At 39.7% G+C, this 23,684-nt stretch overlaps 1 protein-coding gene across 1 annotated transcript; it reads right to left on the bottom strand.

Moving 5' to 3' along the window:
• Positions 1 to 183: 183 nt before the first annotated feature.
• Positions 184 to 23,684, bottom strand: nup37 (nucleoporin 37). Its single transcript, XM_088347558.1, has 10 exons — positions 23,439 to 23,684; positions 21,848 to 22,021; positions 20,094 to 20,215; positions 14,970 to 15,042; positions 14,349 to 14,443; positions 4,602 to 4,692; positions 3,398 to 3,579; positions 3,272 to 3,322; positions 2,975 to 3,068; positions 184 to 382 (listed from the first exon to the last, which is right to left on the bottom strand). The coding sequence occupies exons 2-10, from the start codon at positions 22,019 to 22,021 to the stop codon at positions 269 to 271; spliced, it is 996 nt and encodes a 331-aa protein (XP_088203684.1). The 5' UTR covers positions 23,439 to 23,684; the 3' UTR covers positions 184 to 268.

Raw genomic sequence — 23,684 nt, 5'->3', positions numbered from 1 at the left:
AGCAATAAAATCTCACTTGTGTAGAGTGTGAGGAAAATATGCTCCGCGAACAGCTTTGGCAGAGAAGCTGCCACATCAGTGCTCACAGTAGAAACAAATGAGGTGTGGCTAACACGAGCGTAAGGGAAGAGAGTGCTGAGAGGAGTTGGGGTTGGTGGAGCGAATACAACATGTCCACGGACCTCCATGCTCATGCCGGATCTACTTAGAAAAAATATTTTATTGAACTCATTACAAATCCAGCAGTGGTAGGAACACGTGCTGCACGCTACATCTCCGTCATCCAGAAGCAAAGTTTTCGGTCGCCGCCGATCACGCACAGGGGGAGCGTGCGGTGCCAGCTCAGGCCCGAGCCGACCGTCACTGAGCCCACTGTCACTGGCTGGAATCAAAAGGAAAAACACGATTGCCAACAAGACAAAAACGGGCAAAAACTAAATATTAGAACCAATGTTCCCTGTAATCTTCCACGGGTCTGAGCGTTCACACAAAGTCGGTGAGCAACGCTTGAAACAACAGTGACCAACAGCAATACAAAGTGTGGCAACTAAATCATTACCAAACATGTCCAAAACTTGCCATTTTGTTTCCGGCTATGCAAAATTATTTTTCACTTTTGAATGAATTGACTAATGTACTATTTCAAAGGTTGTTCGGCCTACAAACGTTATTTGTTTTTACAATTCTTTCACAAAATTTCCATTTTTTTTTCCCTGGTATCTTTTGTCACATAATGCCAACATTTCTGGGGGCTTATTTAGTCGGTTGCACGATACACAACTGTTACATTTTTTTAGAGGAAGTACAATGTTGGCAACAAAATTGACTTGATATAATTTGAAATTATTTGAATGCAACACAAACTTTTTCTTCTTTTTCCCTGATTTTTTCTACTTTTTTTTAAATTCCTTTAAACAAAAATCTAATTGTGTTTATTTTTTTCCTAGCTGTAACTTTTTTCTTTTTGTTCTCTATTTACTTTTTTCCTTTCTTTTAATTTTTGGGTTTTTTTCCTGACATTTTCCTTCTTTTTTTCCTCTACTTTCTTTACTGCATTTATAACACAGCGTCAGGGGAACCAGTGTATTTCTACCTTAATTCGCTTCTTAATTAGCAATTTCGAGCCCTCATTTTTGTGAGCTGGCTAGATTTTCTTGTGCGCGGAAAAGCTCTGGGTACACGCACACGCACCTTAGAGGGAACATTGATTAGAACCCAATTTGAACTAGAATCCTAGGCAGTGATAGAGTGTATTATTTGGCTTTCCTCGCAAACTAATACCTTTACTATATTCATTATAATAAAAAGAGAAACTTGATTAACTTCTAAAGTGTATTTCGAGCGTGATGTCATGACAGCATGACGAAGGGACATATTAGTTTGAGTGTGAGGTGTCATTTTATATTTGTATGGGTGAAATCGTTTCGTGGGTCTTCATGTCCATATGTGACAGTGATAGAGTAACATAAATGCTTGATGTTCGTCTTTCATTACGTTTAAATTACTAAAGTGTTGTAGGCTCACATGTGCAAAATGAACAAAAAGGCAACTTGCCAGTCTGCATGGCATTGAATCTTCTTTTTAAAACATGTACAGTGAACTTTCGTACATGGTGAGGATTACTTTCCAAAAGGAACCCGTGTTAGGTGAAATCCTTAAAGTAAAAACATTAATTTTTTTGAGGTTTTGCTACATTGCGGATTTTCATTGTGCATTTTATTCTGCATTCAGATACTGTAGGCCAAACAGTCGCCTTGCCCCTTTTCTGCCTGTGACTGCTTGTAAATCGATAACAATGCGGTCAAAGTTGTACATGTATGTTTAACATTACGCGCAAATTGTTTTCAATTTAAGTTTCTCAAAAAGCCATGGACTTATCTAAGGAAAGGTAAAAGCATTATAACGTCACATTTTTGTTTTCCAATAACGCCTATATGATGGCAAAAAATATCATTTGAAGTAAAAAATAAATAAATAAATACATTTAAAAAAAGAGGCCGAATCAATAGTGCAAGATTATTTTGAAAATTAGAATTTGATAATCCAGAAGTTATTTGAAAAAAAAAATTCAAAAACTACAGTAGTTTTAATTGTTGTTTTGAATAATCTACACATTTTTATGCCTCATTTTTGTATGCAGCAAGATTATTTTTTTAATTAAAAATTGATAATGCAGAAGTTATAAGTAAAGCAAAGTCAAGTCACTTGTATTTTTAATTAGCCTTTAATCACAAAAGGCCACAAACATCCCCTGATCTGAGACCCTATATGCGGGCATGAAAAAGCCCAAGAACCTCAGCATGGGGAAAATAAGAAACCTTGAGAATGGGCCACTGTGTTAATTGTATCAACATGCATTATACTGTACGTATATGAATAAATGAAAAAAAATGAAGGTTTGTACTTTGCGGATTTTGACTATAGCAGGTCCTTCTTGGACTGCAACCACTGCGAAAAACGATGGATTACTGCAGTCAGGGTTCCTATACCTTAAGGCAAGTTAAATTCAAGACTTTTTAAGACGTTTGAGTTGAATTGAAAAAAAACATGTGGACTGTGGATAGAACTAAGACATGTGTCTGCTATGAAAGGCCCGACTGAAACCACATCACCGTTTTGACAGTTCCATTATTGTGTTTACGCAATGTTGCCTTGAAAATAAATTACTAAAGAACACAATTTAATAATGTTACTCATTTTTTTAGTTCAAACAAATATAAATCTTATGTGTTCGCATTTTTAAGACTTTCGGATAATGGATTCTAGACATTTTTTATGCCAAATAAGCCCTTATTTTTAGAATAATAATTTCAATGCCTTCTAAGACTTTTCAAGGATTCGGGGAGACTCTGGTACTATACAATACAATATTATACATTGCTATCAAAGAACAAACCCTTTATACAGGGCCATACATTCGTTCCACAAAGGAAAGTATGGTTTAGTGTACGGTTAACATTTATCTATTACTGACCTGCGGGTGGCCAAGATGGTGGATAAGGAGCTGACTGTTGATCTTTCCAGGACATCCAGTCGTAGCGAAAAGGTTCTCCTGTGCTCGAGACCACCTGATAAAGGAAGAAAGACGCTTGTTTGTACAATCAATCAAAATTTGAGCACTTTTCAAACGTTGAAAAAAAAAACCCCATAATAATTCAAGCATTTTCAAGGATTTCAAGCACACGTACAAACCCCGGAGTTAAGGATAAAACAGGTGGTGCATGCAGTTAGAAACAACATTTGACACTGTTAGGCAGCACATTTTTCTTACTTGAACTGCAGGGCTTTCTCTCTGTGTGCCGGCCTTTTTTCCTGGGGATAGCTGCAAACATATAGGGGAAATAACTGACTTTTCTTGGTTTTCCTGCAGGTGCAGTTTACTCAGGCTGGGTGCTACCTAGAGCGAGTGATGTCCCACACGAGCCAGTTGTTGCCAGCTACAGCGCCGACTTTGAGGGTGTTCGAGAGGCACCAGTCGGCGGCGCTGAGAGGTGATTGGCCACAATCCAACGATAAAATAGCCTGCTCGCTCACAAGGTCGTAGAAGCGGATGGTACCTTTCTTCTCCGCCACCATCAGCTGAGGGCCAGAACACAGAACAATCAGTAGGGAGAAGCCAGCAAAGCCAGAAAAACAGTTTATTGGACAATTTTTTTGTCAAAAATGCAAAATGTGTGGTGGCATATAGGTGTGGATCAGTAAAAGGAGTGCACATACCTTAACCCTTCTATTGTATTAGGGTCGCCAACAACCCGTTTCGTATTTTAAATGCACACAAAAACCACATAAATTGGCTTCTTGACTTAGTCAGTATCAAGTAAAAAAACATAAAATTATCTAATATAAATTGTTACGTTTGTATTGATAGGGTTGGTTTCGACCCAGTTATATAAAATATTAGAAAACACTAGCAACAGCCGAAACTGAAATCAGACCTGGACTGGACATGTTATGCATCAACTGCAAGTCATATAATTGCAAAAATGACACTAAAAGTATAACTTTGATTGCCACAAGTGCATATTAACACATACTTGCATACATATGCAAGTTCTTACACAGAGAGAATTTTAATCTAATTTTGCGACTTGTTTTGGATTGGGTGAGAGATTTTGGGCCTTCTTGGAAAAAAAATATCATGGATAAGGGGGCCTAACTTATATAACCAAGAGATGAGAAAAATACAGATGATGGATTATTGTTTTTAGTGTATTTAACAGCTGATTTAAGACACGGGTCGCTACCAACCCGCAAACATGGGGCCTTTTACCTGAAAACTAACACAAGAGTGGGGATAACAACGTGATTGATGGACTACAAACAGCCGTTTATGATTAGCCATCTATAATAATAATAATAATAATTTCCTTTGTATTGTCATTCTTTGTAACAATGTACACAGAACGAAATGTCGATACACCTGACCCGTTGTAGCGAGCCGATGCAGCCGCAGCCAACAGAGGGCGCCGCCATTTTACCAATTAGGTATGACTCGGCCGAGGCGCGAACCAGCGACCTCCCAGTCTCAAAGCGGGCACACTACCATCTAGGCTACTGAGCTGGTTATACCGTATATGCTTGGAAAAATTAAGAACGTTTACCTTGAAAACTTCCTCCGGATGCCAACACACGCTAACGCCAGGAGATTGTAGTTGAAAAATGACGCTTTCATTCCCGTCAAGGTCCCACACTCTATAAGAAATGACAACTTAATCACCTATTTTTGGCAATGAGGTTAAGATGTTTTGCTTTTTTTGTGCTGTCCAAGTTTAACTCAAGTAAAAGAAGCTTTAAAGGAGGGGTCTCATACTAAATTTTCATGGGTCCTGGCAGAGATTCGGTCTGAGTAAGGTTGGCCTACATTTATACCAAAAAAACCTCTAAAAATATTTTGAATTAAAACAATAAATCATGAATAAATAAGAACAATACAGCAGATATAAAAACTAAAGGGTGGGATGCTTAGTTTGAGGCGGCCTTAAAAAAATTAAAATTTAATGTTTTCTCTTTTAGTTATGTGTAACCAATGTCCAACTGATTTCAAAGAGCCTCTATAATTTCTTTCACTGCGCCCGTCTGCTTTTATCTTTATTTTATCAACGGTGTTCCGGCCATTCAATGCATTAGGCCGGAGGGAAGGAGCAGGGGGTGGGTGAGACCGACTTCACACGCGTGCTGGTTGTTTTCGTTCGAGAATGCTGGTCTACTGGTGATCCCAAGCGCCACTAAGAAATTGCATGTTCGAAAGCCATCTCCGGATTCGATCTGCAACCTCGGTGGAACTGACTCTAGGCCTCAAAACACACTAATATTATATAGCTTATGAATGACCGCTGTTTTATGTTGATGATGTTTGTGTATTGTTTGTTGATGCCATTGCAAATTCCATTACACCCTGGTTTCCCTACAAGGCGGATTACCTAGGGTGCGGCCCCTTCTCAAGGTTTTTTATTTTCCTCATGCAGAGGTTTTGGGTTTTTCCTTGCCCTCCAACACGCGGAATTACCTCAGTTTGATACTGGCTTGAAACATTTGTTGGCCTGGAGAGGGATGGCCACCACCAGGCTGCCCTTGCCCATGACACATCACAGGACATGGTGCCCCTGCAACCCTAGTGGTTAAGGGAAACACGCACCCACGTTTTAGATCATGGGCTGGTGCAATAATCGTCTAGTCTGTGCAGCCCTTCGAGACTTCTTGTGATTAAGCGCTATAAAAATAAACATGACTTGACTGTTTCAAATACAGTCCAAACGCCAAGCCAGACCCCCCAAAACGTTTATTCGAGGGCTTCTAAGATAGGCACGTACGTGCACATGGCACACAGGCAGCTTGACAGAGGCTGCAATGATAATTTCAGCCAAAAGTTGGCGGCAGCAAGTACACCATTTTTGGAGTTACGGACACTACCTTCGAACTACATATGCGAGTACAAAAATTTAATTATTATCATTCAGATTCTAATGTGTGTCTTTAGTTTTCTGAAGATGAACTGCTCTACACTTAATTTAATGTAAAATTTCACTCTTTTGACATATCAGGAAAGAAGCAGGGTAGCACGGCGGCGCAGTGGTTAGCATGTGTGGCACAGTTCTAAGGTCATGAGATCGAACCTCCTGTGTGGAGTTTGCACGTTCTCCCCATGCTTGCGTGGGTTTACTCCGGGCACTTCGGTTTCCTCCCACATTCCCAAGTCATGCATGTTAGGTGAATCAGCCGGTCCAAATTGTCCCTAGGTGTGAATGAGCGAGTGAATGGTTGTCTGTCCCTGCGTGCCCTGCAACTGGCTGGCAACCAGTCCAGGGTGTCCCCCTGCCCACTGCCCGAAGATAGCTGGGATGGACTCCAGCACCTCCGCGACCCTACTGAGGATAAGCGGTGCAGATAAAGGATGGAAGGACAGAAGCAAATAAAGCCAAGTTTTGTTTTATAGGCATGCTAAAGTGAATAAAACAAGTTTAACACACTTAGCACAAGCGGAAGAAACTCAACGAAAGTTACGTGCAAGATGTATCCAGTAGCGTTTAGGCTTCAGTTCAACAGCATCCCGAAGGATCATCCATATCAAACTCCTGCTTTCATATTAGAGGTAAGCTCAGGGCCTAAGAAATCCAGCCCGACCTGACCAAGTCCGCGGGTCTAATAGCCCGAACCAGCCCGTGCCCGACTGTTTCGCTTGATTTGAGGGACAGAGCCTGAAGAAAACCCGAATTTCCACATTTTGTTTGTTAAAAGAAGGGGGATTTCAGCCCTCTCCGACAATAACCCTGCGAGGCACCGGTCGGCATGCTGTGCATGCTGTCCAGGTCTTCCACGAAGAAAGGAATGTAGAACATAGATAATTGCTAAAAAAGACAAAAAAAATCTGACTGATTAACATTTTATGCCTAAACCCGTACCGGGTTTGTGCCCAGGAACAACCTCTTACTTCTATTACATACTAAGGTGGGGGCCTCACAATATCGTCCCCCAGGCTGCAACTGTCCCTCAAGCCGTGTGTTTGAGAGCCCTGCTTTGAAACTTTAACTTTTGCTTCCATCATTTATTTCTTTATTACATTATGACACTAGGAAATGATGCAGCGATTTAAATGCCGGCCCTGGTTTGAACTTGATAGCTTTCTTGCAAAACAAGTTACTTTTACAGTAGGAAAATGACAATCACTTTTGGATTAAAAGAAGGAAAAGTTATTTTTCTTCTTTTTTTTTGCAATAGCATAAGCAACTCAGAGTAATGCTCAAACAAAAACGGACGTCACAAAGTACTTGGACAGGAGAGCTGTGGTTGACTGAAGTGGATCTCTGGTTAACCACACCGGAACGAGAAAAGGTGGATCGTAGGGCAGGGGAAGGCTTCTAACACATGGGAACCTTATGAATGCGGGAACTGCTAGATGAGGTCAACTTGATGGTTACGTCCAAAAATTAGCCACAAAGCTGTCAATTAACACCGATTTTTTTTAACCCCCTTGAAGGATATTACCAAGTGTCATCTCTTCATCAGCCCTGGAAAGCACAAACAGGCTGAGGAGCAAAACAAGGACTCAGCCTTACTTTGAAAGATGAGGCTCAGTTGAATGCTACTCTACCGGCGCCAAAGTGTGGTCTACCGCGCACCCTTCAAACGGGGCTCTGCGGACAGACATGAACAGCCAAGAAAAAAAGACATGTGACACCGTTGACCTGCTGAGCGCTATATAACTCGGGATGCTCCAGAGGACATCTGAGGTTGCACAAAGAAGAAAAAAAAAAAAGAAATTTATCATAGAGCTTTGTAATAACATTAGTGTGTTGTCACAACTATAAGGTGCACATTAAAGTATTCAAATCTCTTCCAAAAGCGTGGCGCGCCCTTTCGTGCAATGTGCCCTATATATGTGTGGTGGATGTAAGGTAGACGGGCACCATGGGAACTTTGAAAGGGAAAGTGTGAGCGTCGAGTATTTATAAAAACACAAGAGCATGTGCAACGAGTATGCTTGTATTAGTATGTGTGTGTACAAGAGATGTGACCGCAAACTAAGGAGAAGGTATCAGGGTTTTTACAACGTTTTCACTGCTAAATTCAAGCACTTTTAGAGGAATTTACAAGGCCAGTTGTCCAGTTTCTCCAGCACCATTAAAAGAAAGAATCCGGGGTGAATCATGTATTTTGCCAAGCCAAAATGATATCTGCGATTTTTAATCTTGCATGTACATTTAAGCAAGAGATGATTGTTAGATCTTGAGTAAAAGGCAAGTATATTAATTTTTGAGACAAATCTCTCCCCATAAAAGGTGTTGGCTAAAAATGTGTAGGTCAGATTTTCAGTTGCAGGAAGTTCTTCCCATTCCAATTTGCCACTGGTCAACAAAACCTACTTTTTCTGCATGGCCCATAGTAGCCATTAATGATAATTGGTTGGCTTATGGCGCGTCATAGCACAATTCCGTCAAACCAATGCCAGCTGCATTTAATCACAAAGAAAGAAAAAGTAAATGGCAAAGTGAAGCCATGGGAGAGCAGTGTCTGTGTTATTTTTTTGACAAACATGGCAACAACTTGAATCATTTACAAGCACTTCACCCAAAATTCAAACACGTTCCAACCCTTGAACACACTACAATAAAATTCAAGCATTTTCTAGGATTTGAAGCACCCACACGAACCCTGATGTATGTGCGTACTGACATGTGTGGGTACCAGTATTTGCCTGTGTGTGTGTGTGTGTGTGTGTGTGTGTGTGTGTGTGTGTGTGAATTGTGGGTGTAATGTGAGTGTAGCAGAGGAGACAATAGTAGTCACGATAATAACATTAAATGGTCAAGTGTTTGCTTCTGGATAGTATATAAAGATTGCACCTTATCATTGGGTGCTCCTTATGTGTGTGCTAAATACAAAAATGGCACTCAAAAATGAGACTGTCCCTTTTGGTACAGTGCGCCTTATTGTCATGACAATACAATATCTATATTAATATTAATCACAACAAAGCACTAAGCTGGTTGGTAACATTTCTAAATGAACCTAAACTGCACGATAGTAGTGTTTTATTGAGTTCAACAATCTACGGTATGCTTTAATAATCACCGCAAAGTTCATGGATAGAGAAACACATACACTAATGCAGTGTTTTTCAACCAGATTGCCATATAAAACTGTCCAGTTTATCCATGCATAAAAGCATTAAATTGTTCAGTCTTTGCTTTCTTCCAGTGACCAACAGAGTTACTATAACATTCATCCACGTGAGTAGGTAACAGAAGTCGCCAATTTTGTTTATATATGATTTATATATACTGTACTAATTATCTGCTTTTAGTATATACTGTACTAATTATCTGCTCTGAGGGGAATATTTTGTTTGAACAATCTGTTTAAGATTGCACTGCAAAAAAGTAAAAAATAATATAGTAAGTAAAACTATTGGATATAATGTTGCTGTTTTTACCATTATATCGTTGCACAAGTTTTTAAGCAGGGAACATGTTCATGCAAAATGGTGCCAATATCACCCAAAAAATATCTAATACAATACATAACTGCGCCCTGAATATTTTTTTATGTTAATTTATTCAATACATTTAAAAAAAATTAACTTTTCCTATGATTACTTTACTTCACCGAAATGTACAATTAGAAAATGATTTTATGTTATACTATTTTACATTATAGTATATAGTATACAAAGGAGAATGCTCCGAGTTAGAAGAGTGCTTAAACAAGAACAATTTAAAGAAAGTTTTCCAGATTGTAAAGGACCCAACACAAACAAAACATGCACAAGTCAGCAGCATTCAGGATGAGCCAGGGAAAAAGCTAACTGAAGAAAAAGAAATCATGAACAGATAGACAGAATACTGCTCCAAACTCTACAACCACCCGATGAAGGGAGACCTTGAGGAATTAAGAATTCCGTCCCAGGGGAAAGTGACGACTTTCGTATCCTAGGAGAAGTAGAGGCAGCAATTTACTCGATGTAGAAAGGAAAGTCTCCAGGAATAAACATCATCCCATTAAAACTCATACGAAACGGTAGTGAGCAAACTATAGACATCTTGACAAAGCTTTGCAAAAAGATCCGGCAAACAGGACAGTGGCCATCTGTATGGACAAAACCTTCAACTATGTTCCAACTACAAAACCATCCATCTCATCAGCTATGCAAGTAATGCTAAAGGTCCTACTGAACAGACTGAAGCCACAAGATGAAAACATCCTAGCCAGAAAACAGGCAAATTTCAGGGAGGGAAGGAGCACCTAGAACAGTTTTAATCTGCGACTCCTATGTGAGAAGTTTCAACAACATCAAAGAAGCCTCTATCACGATTTCAAGAAGGCGTTTGACAGAGTATGGCAAGACGCTCTTTAGGCCACCATGCAGAAGTACAACATGGGCCAGAAAGTAGTTCAAACCATTGAACAACTGTATGGAAATGCCAACACTGCGGTACTTATCAGTGATACCAATGGAGGGTGGTTTTGAACCACAGTCGGTGTGAGAAAAGGCTGCATTCTCTCTCCAACTTTATTCAACATCTTCCTTGAGAAGATCCTGTCCGAAGCTCTGCAGCAACATGAAGATACAATGGTTAAGTTGGGAAGGGCATTTGCCTTCCCTGTCTGATTACCGTATTTTGTAAGCAATTATTTTGGACTTAAGCCACCCTATAAGTCTTTGTTTTAAATATTATGATGCCCGAGGTGTGGTTCATTTTTAAGCATAATGAGAAAGATTGAATTTCATGTTTGGCATTGAATGCATTAACTGGTATTTAACAGTTGAGTGAATGTTTTCCACTCACCAAGCAATACAAACTCAATGGAGAGCTGTAAAAAATATAATGTTTGCCTTATTTGACGAACTGATTTGAAATGAATAAAAAATTAAAAAAAGTTGTATCAGTAAAGAGGCAATAAGATTCGACTACTACAGATCAAACTACTATGCTGAGCCTACTAAAGCTGAGAGAAATCCATTTACTGCCCCCTAGAGGGCAGAGGGAGCATTTGGTTTGGATTTTGTTTAAGATCATAACTTTCTATAGAAATGTCTTAGAAACTCACTTCTTTTCTGACGTACTTAGAAATGTATGGCGGGCCAGATTAATCATCCAATTGGCCGTATGTTTGACATGCCTATGTATAAGCAATGTGCACCTAAAGTAAAGTGTTAAGAGGAAGAGGACGCAAAAGTGTTATGGGGAGAGGACGTGGGAATCTTAATTCCCAAAACTGCTAGGGCAGCACGTGGTAACCGTGGCTGCAGGTCTAATTTCTGAAAGTAATGTTAGAACAACCGTAGTTGTTAAAACACATACATAATTTCTTCATGGTGTCCTAACAATGTTCTAGTGATAGTTAACTCAGACTCTGTAAGAAGAGCACATCTTAAAATGTACTCATTCTCGTTAACATGTAAATAAAAAATAGTTCAACAGTTTAAAATTTTGAATTAAAAAGTCTCAGTAAATTTTCAATAGCCGGAATCCAACTCTTGATTGCCGCTGTTATTATTACAATCTCCCCTTGCAATTTAATTTGAGTGTGCCATATTTTGGGGAAATATGAGCATTGCAGCAAAAAGAAAACCATTATTGGTAGTACAGTAATATCTTTCCTTTTTTTTTTTTTTAAATATTATTATGCGGCCCAATTGGAGCACTGTTGACAATGTTATTAGGCACGTACATGAACATGTATCCAAGGGAAAAATAAAATAAAGAGTGTCAGGATAAATAGGCCAAAATATTTACAAGGTAGTGCTTGGAGACTGGCCTAGGTGGTAAATGCATCAGAATTAAGGAGAATTTTCATTTTGTTTTTCAACATTACAATACAGCCTTTTGAGTGGAACAACATGAAGTAAAAGAGCAGTGAATTAATAGCGGCAATTTCGCTATTATTGGAGGAATTGTTTGGAGAGGAATTGCAGTGAATGAATAAAAAAGTATTCTCAGTCAGTTTGTCGCAAAAATTACCAGGATCAAATGTTACAAGACAGCAAGGTTGAGTTACAAGTGCTAACTTAAAATGGTTCTTTCATTGTGCCAGTGTGATTTTAGCCAACTATTAGCAAGTGTAAAATTTTACATTTTGAAAGCATTTCTTTGTCACCATTCGTTTGGTGAGTGAGTTACTACCTGGGGCTTTTTTTAAAGGTAATTACTGTCATAGTTACCGTATTTTCCGCACTATAGGGCGCACCGGGTTATAGGGCGCACCCCCAAAAAAGTTTTTGGTCCTATATCTTCCATAGATAAGGCGCACCGGATTATAAGGCGCTACAATGGGAACGTCGACAAAACAGTCAGATGATTCAGTCAAACTGATTACCCCCTTAACATTCCCAAAGCTTGCAAAGAAGCAAATACGTGTCGTAGACACGTGCGGATGCGGTGTCCGTACGATGTCACTTAAATGAGTCATTTCAAATATCATTCGGAAGGTTGAAGTCTTGGGATTCAAGAAATGCCAAACATTTCTATGTTTCTATTTTCTTTTTCGCTCACAACTTTACTGTGCATATGACAATAAACACTTGGAATTGAGTTTAATTCACTCAACTCATCACAGCAACATCAAGATCGTTCTAAAACAAGATACCGGGAAAATATAAAGCCGCATAACTCACCTAAGTTCTCACGTTCAATAATGATACGCAACCATGGTCACCTTACAACCGTGAGTGAAGTAAATCCAGGAGAGTAGAATATTTACAAATACAGACTAATGAAACATGTTTCTTTATGGCGTACTTAGGCAAGCTTGCTACGCCATTGTTAAACTCGGCCGATTGCAGGGTTTGTTTTGACCATCTAGCCAATCCGAGGCTCCGAATAATTTCAGCCAATAGTGATCGATTCAAATGATGATTGACACATTGGTTAGCCAATGAAACGCCGGTATATAAATCCCAGCATACACCGCGGACTTGCTACGCCATTGCTAAACTCGGCCGATTGCAGGGTTTGTTTTGGCCATCTAGCCAATCCGAGGCTCCGAATAATTTCAGCCAATAGTGATCGATTCAAATGATGATTGACACATTGGTTAGCCAATGAAACGCCGGTATATAAATCCTAGCATACACCGCGGACTTGCTACGCCATTGCTAAACTCGGCCGATTGCAGGGTTTGTTTTGGCCATCTAGCCAATCCGAGGCTCCGAATAACTTCAGCCAATAGTGATCGATTCAAATGATGATTGACACATTGGTTAGCCAATGAAACGCCGGTATATAAATCCTAGCATACACCGCGGACTTGCTACGCCATTGCTAAACTCGGCCGATTGCAGGGTTTGTTTTGGCCATCTAGCCAATCCGAGGCCTCGAATAACTTCAGCCAATAGTGATCGATTCAAATGATGATCGACACATTGGTTAGCCAATGAAACGCCGGTATATAAATCCCAGCATACACCGCGGATTACTCCACGTTCGGGGTAAAATCGAGTGGGCGGCTGTTGAGTAAGTTGCGAGACCTTGCGAATTTAATATTGAGCCATATATAAGGCGCACTGTGTTATAAGGCGCATGGTCAGCTTTTGAAAAAAATTAAGACTTTAAGATGCGCCTTATAGTGCGGAAAATACGGTAGTGTCATTTTCCGGGGGCAAAATCTAGAGATCTGCTGAAGCTATCACAAGGACTACTTAAACTTAAAGGAGTCTTCTTAAAAATGTCTTGGATTGTTTGCTGCATTTTAGACTTGATATAACAATGGTGAAGCAACTTCTGTAACAACTCATTCCTGCTGAAGAATTGAGTCTAAAATCCTAAGATCCGAGGTATTCTAAAGGTTTAGTTTGATTAGTAGTGTAAAAAAGCCGGCGCTTGATCCTTTTCCCCGTGTGTCTTGTGCTGCCTTGTGGATTTACTTTTTCTCAGGCAGAGTGGATGGAAAAATTCACAGCAAAACTATCAGCTAAAAAGCCGCTGACAAGCCCAAGAAAGGCTGTCATGGGGCCCCCTCTGGGGGCATGTCCCGGAGGTGACCCTTGCTACTCCCACTACCTCGCTATTTTTTTTTTTTTTTTTGGTTATGCTCTCCAACACACACATGCGCACACATCAAACACACGTACAGCCCACAGTAATCAAACAGAGAGAAAAACCTTCTGTAGCTAATTGGATTTCCATATTCAAGCAATTAGCTCACAAAACAGCTCACCGCTTACGCACAGTCAAAGAGAAGCGTGTTGTGCTTAGCGTCACGTTTCACTCTGGAAACACAGCCGGGACTTTCTGAACCCATAACAGAAGAACAGAACTCCAAATCAGAAGCCAGGGCCCCCCAACACACGTAACTGTAACGTACGCCTCAGAAAGAAAAAAGGGAAAGAGGAAAAAGGAAACCAGTTGGACCTGCACGTGTGGTCATCGCTGACGGAAGCAATTTGTTTCCCTTCGGTGGGCTCGAACACCAAATGGTTAATGTAACTGCTGTGGCCCTCCATCACCTTATGAAAAACAAAGACAAATATGTCATTAGCAAAAAAGAAACACACAGACTTCTCACGATCACGTATGAGAACTTTTTAGAAGTCTTTTTCCACTGTGGTGAACAACGTCACAGGAAAATTGCACATTTTGGCAGTGAAACAAAATTTCGAGGAAAACATGATCCCGCTCTCCTTTTCGTGCTAGATGGCATTTTTGCATTAAAAAAATGCTTTGAGTTGAATACATTGTATATAAGAAGTTATCACTTAATCTGTGATTCTGCTTATGGTCAAAGGTGTTTTCCGCGTTTTTTATGTTTCTTAGCTTTTATCATTATTAACAGTTACACAACTATTGGGACCTAAATTTAGTCAGAAAAATAAACCTTACAACCTAAAATCAGAGTTTTATAGGAAAACAGTATTCTTTAAGTGTCCCTTTAAAGCATGGGTAACAAATGCAACTGGAAATCTTGTTTCCCCACTCAACATACTATCCTGAACGTTGCACTTTTGTTTTTTTGTCTAACAGATATTGATTTACCTTAACCTCGTGTTGATCTTGAATGTCTGACGTCAATAGCCGAATTTTTCTGTCAGCAGCAGCGGTGCAAAATCTGCAGGGAAACAGAAGAGTTAAAAAGTTTTATATACAATTATATGAAAAAGTTGTCCAACTTTGTAAGATGTGCACACCTATACAGAGAATTGATTACCATATAATTTAGAATTGCGAAACCCTGGTGGATGGGTGGTCTAGGGCATGAGACGAAAGATGGACGAAAGGATAAGTCTGACAAGTCGCATACATAAAAAACACGCTGTGTCTAGATACGGCCAACAAACACAGACTCTGAAAACCTTTGTCACTGCTAAAATCACCACCACTGAAGCAAGTTATCACATTGCTTACTGCATAGCAAAGCACGGAAAACTATTTAATATCTGTGACCAAATCAGCTGTTATTTCTGTTGCACTTATTTTCAAGTAGCCTTCTGTCTTGCTGCTGTTATTTCAAGTTTTAATATTTCCATTGATGAATGGTATGGTAGCTGTCCCTATCACTTGTTTTTGATTGTAGTTCATTATTGCTGAAGAATGGCTTATTCTGGTTAATTCTTGTGGTAAAAAGTTGAAGTCATGGATGGCTACAGGCCATTGCTCACGTCCATTTTTTAGTTTATTGATGAACAAGAATAAAGGAAGATAAATTGCTCGGTTATACGATTTCAATGTATATCCATGTTGTATATCCGGACTGGTGTTAAATTACAGCTCTGTTGGATATAAAAAAATTGTTGTGCGATTCATTGATCTTGGAGTGGCACACTGAATAACAAGAAAATTTAAAAGTGGAACTCCACACCGAAAAGGTTGCTGACCCCTGGTCTAGGGGTATTTGGGGCCATGCTATCTATCTACCTTGGTCATATCCCTTGAGAGGGGTGACCGACAGCCTGACAAACACATACAATAACAAAGAAAATAAAAGGGAAATAAATAGCAAAAAAACACACACAAATTTTTTGGGACCATGGCCAACCCAAATGTCCAAACACCCAAACAAGTTAGACACCTCGGCACCCAAGTTGGTCATGCTTTCGTCCCTCCAGATGAAACGGGACACAAAAAAGCGGCCATGTCACTCGGGTCAGGGTGACACAACACACTCTTTTGTTCAACAGCAGGGCCCGACAGCTTTCACTGGTTTACCCTTGCCGCATCATACAGGTGCCCTGCCCATCCCTTAGAACGCGCCCAAACATCCCACTATCCTTTTACAACTCCTCTCCACTCATTCCTATCCCCAACAATAGCTCTAGCTTTCACTAGATTTAGACCTCTTTCCTGCAGTGCACTCATAACCCCATCCATCCACTTACCCATCAAGGCAGCCATGCACCTTGGACTGCAGCTTGAAACGTCTCCACTCCGCAAGATAATTGTGCACCGCAAGAGGCAGAAACACTCCAATCTCCTGGACTATAATCTTTTTATTTTCCTGACAGGGTTCGTACGGGTGCTTGAAATCCTTGAAAACACTTAAATTGTAATGTTGTGTTTTCAAGAATTGAAAGTGCTCAAATTTTTGGTGAAGTGCTTGAAATTGTTGCCATGTTTTTCAACAAGTCAACAAGTCCATCCACGTCAATCGCGGCCTTCCTCTTGGTCTCCTTCCATTGAATTCTGCTTGTAGATCCTCTTCAACATTCGCTCCTCATCTATCCTCTCCATGTGTCCAAACCAACCGAGTACTCTCTTATCAACACGCTTGCTCAGTTCCACGACTACTCCAGTTCTGTCTCTCACAATTTCATTTCTCAATCTATCCAATCTTGTCACTCCTAACAAACACTTCATCTCAAAAACATTTCATGTCCTTCTTAAATCTGCGTTCAGGCTCCAAGTCTCTGCACCATACAACACAGTCGGCACAATCACACTCTCATACAGTCCCCTCTTAACATTCTACCCATCGTACTCTTGTATCTCATCACTCTTCTCAGAGCACCCAAAACCTTGCTTCCTTGATTCACTCTGTGCAATACCTCGCACTCCATTCCACCGACTGCAGCCACATCATGCTACCCCAGAATTTTTTGGGGAACATTTTACATTCAAACGCATGGATCAGGTGTGTGCATGTATAGAGCAAAATCAAGAAGCCAGATCTATGATAAAAGTGTGCCCTTGTAAACTAACCATTTGTACCCTAGTTATAAAGGCAATGACACAACAAACAAGTCATGTGGTAAATAAGACAGGAGTTTTAATCTAAAAAAAAACAAAAAACTGGTTGTCATCTAATTAGAATAAAAATAACTAGTGTTATTCTGGTATGCTGTATATCTTAAGCCTGTTCTTGGTTTACAGGGATACAAAATATTTATTTCATTTTGATGTATTACTAATCACCTGTTCTTAAAAAAAAATGGCAGGGGTTTATTTACAGATTCATGTCCTTTCGGACTAAACACATTGCCTAATTGGTTTTAGACTAACCTTTGTACCAATCGGGAGTATATTTTTTATTTTTACCCATTTTTCTTGTATTTATTTAAATTTTCCACATAAATTAACTTTGTGTTAACTTTTAAAACATGAAAACAACAATAATAATAAATAAGTCGATTAATGAATAATCAGATAATATATATTAACTGATTAGTCCAACAACTTATCAAAACTGTTTTAGAAAATCATCAAAAGTCACACAATGAAATCAAATGTGGTAAAGAGTAAGCTTTTGTCTGGAGAGCGGATTTAGCGGTTCTGTTGATTGTGGGTCTCAAAACATATGGTATATAAACAATAGTCGGTGACCAGTTACCTATTAAAATCGTTGTTTGTTGCAGTCCTAGTTGAAAACGCGGGCAGGCTTCCCTGGCAACTTACGTGCACTGATGGAACTCAAGCATCAAGTGATCTACGCAATAACACACACGCACGTCACAGTGCCTTGCTGTGGCTTGGCCGGGAGTGGTGCAAGCACCGCGGGCCAGGCCGTTACGCACACTCGGAAATTTAGACCCACTGAACGGGCTAAATAATTAGTGAAAAGGAAAGTGCCGCTGTTCAAACAATTGCGCCGTTAGGAGCTCTTTGGCAGGGTGACAGCTACTTCAACACAGCAGCTGCTTGTCCTGGATTTGATTATAAATGAATAAACTGGACATTAGTATGCCAGTCTAAATCTTGTATGTGATCTTATGTAATATAAGGTGATACATTAATAACATCAATACAGATTTTACAATGCCCAGAAAGCAACCTACAGGAACAGAAATGGGTCAGGTGATAAAAAGGTGAGAAGAGGGTGGATGATTTATGGTGTGGCAAATTGTACAACCCAACAAAATATTGTCGACCCAGTTATTCAGTTAAACATTAATTGCTGTCAGGCCATGTGTTTTATTGCTATGTCAATTAAAATTAAGTCTAGATGTTGAGTAAATCTGAAATATATTTGTTTTTGAGACAAATCTCTCGCTACATAGGTGTTGGCTAAAAATGAATGTAATATGTAGGTCACATTTTCAGTTGCAGGAAGTTCCACCCAAAACAATTTGCCACAGGGAAACATCACCTTCATTTTTTTGCATGGTTCATAATAGATGTCCATAATTGATACCCATTTATAGCACTATGACATGTGTTATAGTGCTCTGTTTAGGTGTAGCATGCACGTTTCCTGTAGGGGCCGTTAATTCTTCATATAACAATGCCTTACAAACTAATGCCAGCTGCAGTTAATCACGAGGGAGAAGAAAAGCAATGGCAACGCAAATTTACCAGAGAGCTAGGTCAGAGTCATTTTGAAGGACAATTGTTGTGAAAGATGGGCAGCACGGCAGCGCAGTGGTTAGCGCGTGTGCAGCACAGTTCTGAGGGCGTGAGGTCAAACCTCCTGTGTTTGCATGTTCTCCCTGTGCTTGCGTGGGTTTCCTCCGGGCAGTCCAGTTTCCTCCCACTTTCTAAAAACATGCATGTCAGGTTAATTGGCCGGTCCAAATTGTCCCTAGGTGTGAATGAGCGGGCGAATTGTCTGTCCTTGTGTGCCCTGCGACTGGCTGGCAACCAGTTCAGGGTGTCCCCTGCCCACTGCCCGAAGATAGCTGGGATGGGCTCCAGCACCCCCGTGACCCTACTGAGGATAAGCGGTGCAGATGATAGATGGATGGATGTTGTGAAAGATGGGCAGTTTTAAGCATTTACAAGCACTTCACCCGAGGTTCAAGCACTTTCCAATCCACAAAAACATGACATTAAAATTCAAGTATTTTCAAGGATTTCAAGCACCAGAACGAACACTATTATTAGAGGTAACAGTGCCAGATTTTGCAGACTTCATCCTCATTAGCAATCTACAATGACGTGATGCTCTACTAGTTACTGAATGTATCTGGACTAGAGATGGATTAGAAGGATTCTACACTATATAGTGCAATGATCCATCTTAGCAGTTAGCATCATTCGAGTTTGTTTGGTTTTTAATCTATGTAACATGACCTAATAAGAATTAGACCGACAAAATCAAGGTGCCAACTTTGCCATGACCCAAAAACAGGCCAGGAAGTTTCAGCAGAGGAGAAGGTTGTCCAGAGTTGCAATCTCAGGGGTGCCCTGTTGACCCAGGCACCTAAGGCATCCGTGGATTGTGAACCATGACATATGGGCTGCAGTTGACCACTTTGGCAAGAAACACAGAAGTTTGGTTTGATTTAATCCTTTGCTGTATTTTCCACGGGTGGTGAACCTCTGCTTTTAACGTAACATTGAGACGGCCCAACAGGCAACCAATCCCACCCGTGCGAAATAAACTGATTTTAATCAAAACGCACAGCCTCAAACGCCAGATTCACTCTGAAAAAAATCACACGCTACTCCCCAACCCACTCAAACTTTTTCTCCTATGACGGACAAGTTTTACGTAGGTCACTGTTAGACTGCAAAACTGTATTTCACCGAAAAGCTTGGACATAGCCTAACAAAGCTCAAACAAAACTTGGAGACTATAAAATAGTCTCCTTTCTAGATCTGTATTGTGAAAAAAAAGGGGACATAAAGCAACAAAATGCCTCAGAGAGACTTCACAAAGAAGACAATTAGGACCAGATCAATTTGGATCCTAACCTCCCCTTTTTTAGACAGTTAAAATAATGGTACCTGATAGTGGGAATCCGGTCCAGCCGGGACTCCGGGCTCCAGGCGAGCGTGTCCACCCGTGAATCGTGATGATAGGCACGAAGAATATTGAACTCCACACCCTCCACATTCATGTCCTCCTCCTAAGGCATATATGTCAAAATCAAAGCCCGCAGCCCACACCCGGCCCTGGAAAAGGTGTTCTTTGGCCCCTGAGGTGATCTTGATTCATTATTGTATCAAAGGCCAGTAATGGTTGTGTTTTTCGCTCTCTTTACTCCATATTACTTTTGCTTGCACTTTATTGTATTGGAGTTGAGTGAATGATAAATATATATATATATATATATATATATATATATATATAAGTGTTTTCAACCTACTTTGCTGAAACATTAAATACAGGCGACTGATGGTGCCTAAATAATCATTTAATGTTCAAAATGGGGATTATTCTATCAAGGAAATTTGTATTCTATGCCAGTTGAATCAGAAAGATTACTGACAGAGCCATAATAAATTATTGCTTTGTTCATCTGATGATAATATTACAATATTTCTCAGCTTTTCAGTAGGTTAAATTAGGCTCACTAGCCTTTAAGCATCATTTCAAAATGCATAAACAATTCAATCAATCCATCCCTTGGCTTGTAGCTCAATTTTTTATTTGGCCATTCCATGTTTTACTTCGACACTCCTGTCCTAAGGTTTTGTTTCATGATGAGGGTGGGTGTACCAATATTAACTGAAGTAAATGTCGTTCCATTATTAAAATGGTTAATCAGGAATGTAAAACTGAGGACTCCCTAATTATAAGTGTAAAGTGTATGATGGTTAGAGGATTTTAATAGAAGCCAAAAATTCACAAATAATAACTAAGCTGTACAGACGGTATTAAAGATTTACATTTACAGAAATGTGTTAACGCAAAAAACAAAAGCACTGTATATAAATAACACGCTCTCATTGATGTTTAAAACTTACACAGTTGGTTTTAACCAACTTACAAAAAAAAGCATCCAAAGGCTCGTGTACACTTGTTTGCTTACTTGTTTGCCATGTAATACCAGTCTTAGACAAACACAGTCAAAAATATATTTTGTAAGTTTAGGATAGTTTTAATTTATTTAATATTTCTTATTTTTACACTTGAGCCTTTACATTAAATTAAAGTAATCATTTATCTTGAATTTTCTTGCACCATCAGGATGGCATTTTTTGATTTTGTCTAGCATTTAACTATTACAATGACAATTAATCTGATTTTATCCTAGCCCTGAGGATGACAAGATCATATCATACGGATTAACATTTAGAAGATATACATTTTTTTCCTCAGAATAATCATAACAATATTTTGTAAAACTCTCATTTCTAGGAATATTTGATAGCTGCAGCCCTAGTGCAACTAACTGTGTTTGTCTGATGTTGGGTGACATAGTTTAGAGGTCAGGGGTTAGAATCCAACTACTTGGCCTTCCAACGTAAACTAAGTGGATTTTTTTCTGGTCACTCCATTCCATCCCACTTTCCAAAAACATGCATTGCAGGTCGATTAACAACTTAATTTTCCCTAGGTTTGAAACTGTACGTGAAGCGTTGTCTTTCTCTGTGTACCTTGTGATTGACTGGCAAACAATCTAGGGTGTCCTCTGTCCACTGGATAACCAGTTGTACAATGAATGTCCAGAGTTGTTTGTTATTGTGAGGAAAGTAAACTTGCTTCTTTACTTTTATTTTTTAAGTTGTTAGGAAAGGTCTAACACAAGCCTCACCTGGAAGAGGCAGGTGCCAACCACCACATACTGGTTACATCCATAGGCCAACAGGGAAGCAGGCATGCCTGAGGAAAAGGGACTAAATTCCACCACGTGAACGTAGTTGTCACATGGAACTGTGTAGCTGGGACCCCGACTGGTGTCATCACCAAATGTCCTGGAAATGCTCATCTTGGAAGACAACAAATGAAATAGAGGATTATGACATTACAATGAATTATTTTACATGACACTCGAAGCTAAATAAAGTTTGACAGTTAAATGCGATATATCTTTATTCGACAACTCTGTAACTACCATCCAAACTACACATAATGTTTGTAAAGATTCAAATTCTGAACTTTACAAGGCAAATTTAAACCTCCAGGCCACTATTAAACAGGGCTGTCCTCAGGAAGATTTTGTGATCAACAATTGGCCATCCCTGTGGGGCAGTGGTTGGCAACCACCGGAACAGGAACTGACACTGGACCTAATTCTACCGTATTTATCATGTATACACGCATTTTCTTTCACCCATCCAAAAAAACTCGAAGTTTGAATGTGCGATATATCAAAGTTTTAGGGTAGTGTATCACTGTAAATGAGAAATGATTGATCAATGATAGATCATTCAACAAATATCAGTATTAGATGCAACAGGAGTTGAACCCAGATCACGGCTGTATGACGGTCTAATGTCTAGGTCAATAGGATTGTATATGACAGGGTGAAAGATATTTGATTTTATCTAATCACACCATTTGCCTCACAGAATCATATTGTACAATGTTGTAATAAAGCATTATGGGAGAGAAAAAGCTAAAACAGTCTCATACAATGTAGTGCTGTGAGTAAATATAGTGTGATGAGATAAAATAGAATGACTTTTCCAATGTAATCTAGATCCCTTGCAGTCTAGTGAATGCACTGAGTTTTGGTTTATTACTATCGTTACTAATGCTATGTTTGGGCCGGGCCGTAAAAATCAGTCAGAAAATTAAGACAGTGGTTCAAAAAATCTTGCTGACCACTTCTGTAGGAGCTCAGGTAAGGAATCAATACGTTGCTGAAAAAATGCCTAATACCAATGTCCTTCCAATAAACACCATTGTTTTTGTTTACACACTTCCAGTGATTACATTTTATGTAGAAGATCAGTATTATTGCCCTTAATTTAAAGGTAGTAAAACATGTTTGAAAGTCAGCCCTAAATACACAAGTTATTCAGTGTGTGCTAATTCATGATCTGCAGGAAAAAGAGAAGAACCCGAAATAGCCTTTTATATTTCATTAGTGAGTTGTCCGTCTCTGTGTGCCCTGCAACTGGCTGGCAACCAGTTCAGGGTGTCCCCTGCCCACTGCCCAAAGATAGCTGGGATGGGCTCCAGCACCCGAGCGACCCTACTGAGGATAAGCGGTGCAGATAATGGATGGATAGTTATAAGGGAACACGCATTTTGCAAACTAAGCGGCACGAGGCTATCTACGGCTTTAAAGTTAGGTTGAAAGCATTCTTAATCCCGACATTAACGGAATTTGTATTGCCCATACGGCCGCCATTTCCCTCTCCAAGACCAGCGAAATTACTAAATAATGCGTATGTCACCTTTTGCTTTCACCAATTCGCGGCGTCGAGTCAAATACTGAGCGCAGATGGAACCGGCTTCCGGGTTCTGCTCGGAACGAACCACTTACAAGCAAATCGGGACGGAGTGCTTTCGTGAAAATTTAATAAAAGCGTAAAAATACAATTTCACAAGTATTTGTGGCACCAATAGTTCCAAAATTAATTTTAAACACGTTCAATGATAAAAAAGATACTACTAATCGATGTTACACAGAGCGTAAAATA

The sequence above is a fragment of the Urocampus carinirostris genome, chromosome 11 (genome assembly GCF_059441175.1).
Source record: "Urocampus carinirostris isolate Australia breed hairy pipefish chromosome 11, RoL_Ucar_1.0, whole genome shotgun sequence".
Classification (NCBI taxonomy): Eukaryota; Metazoa; Chordata; class Actinopteri; order Syngnathiformes; family Syngnathidae; genus Urocampus; species Urocampus carinirostris.
This window is presented reverse-complemented; position numbering and strand designations above follow the sequence as displayed.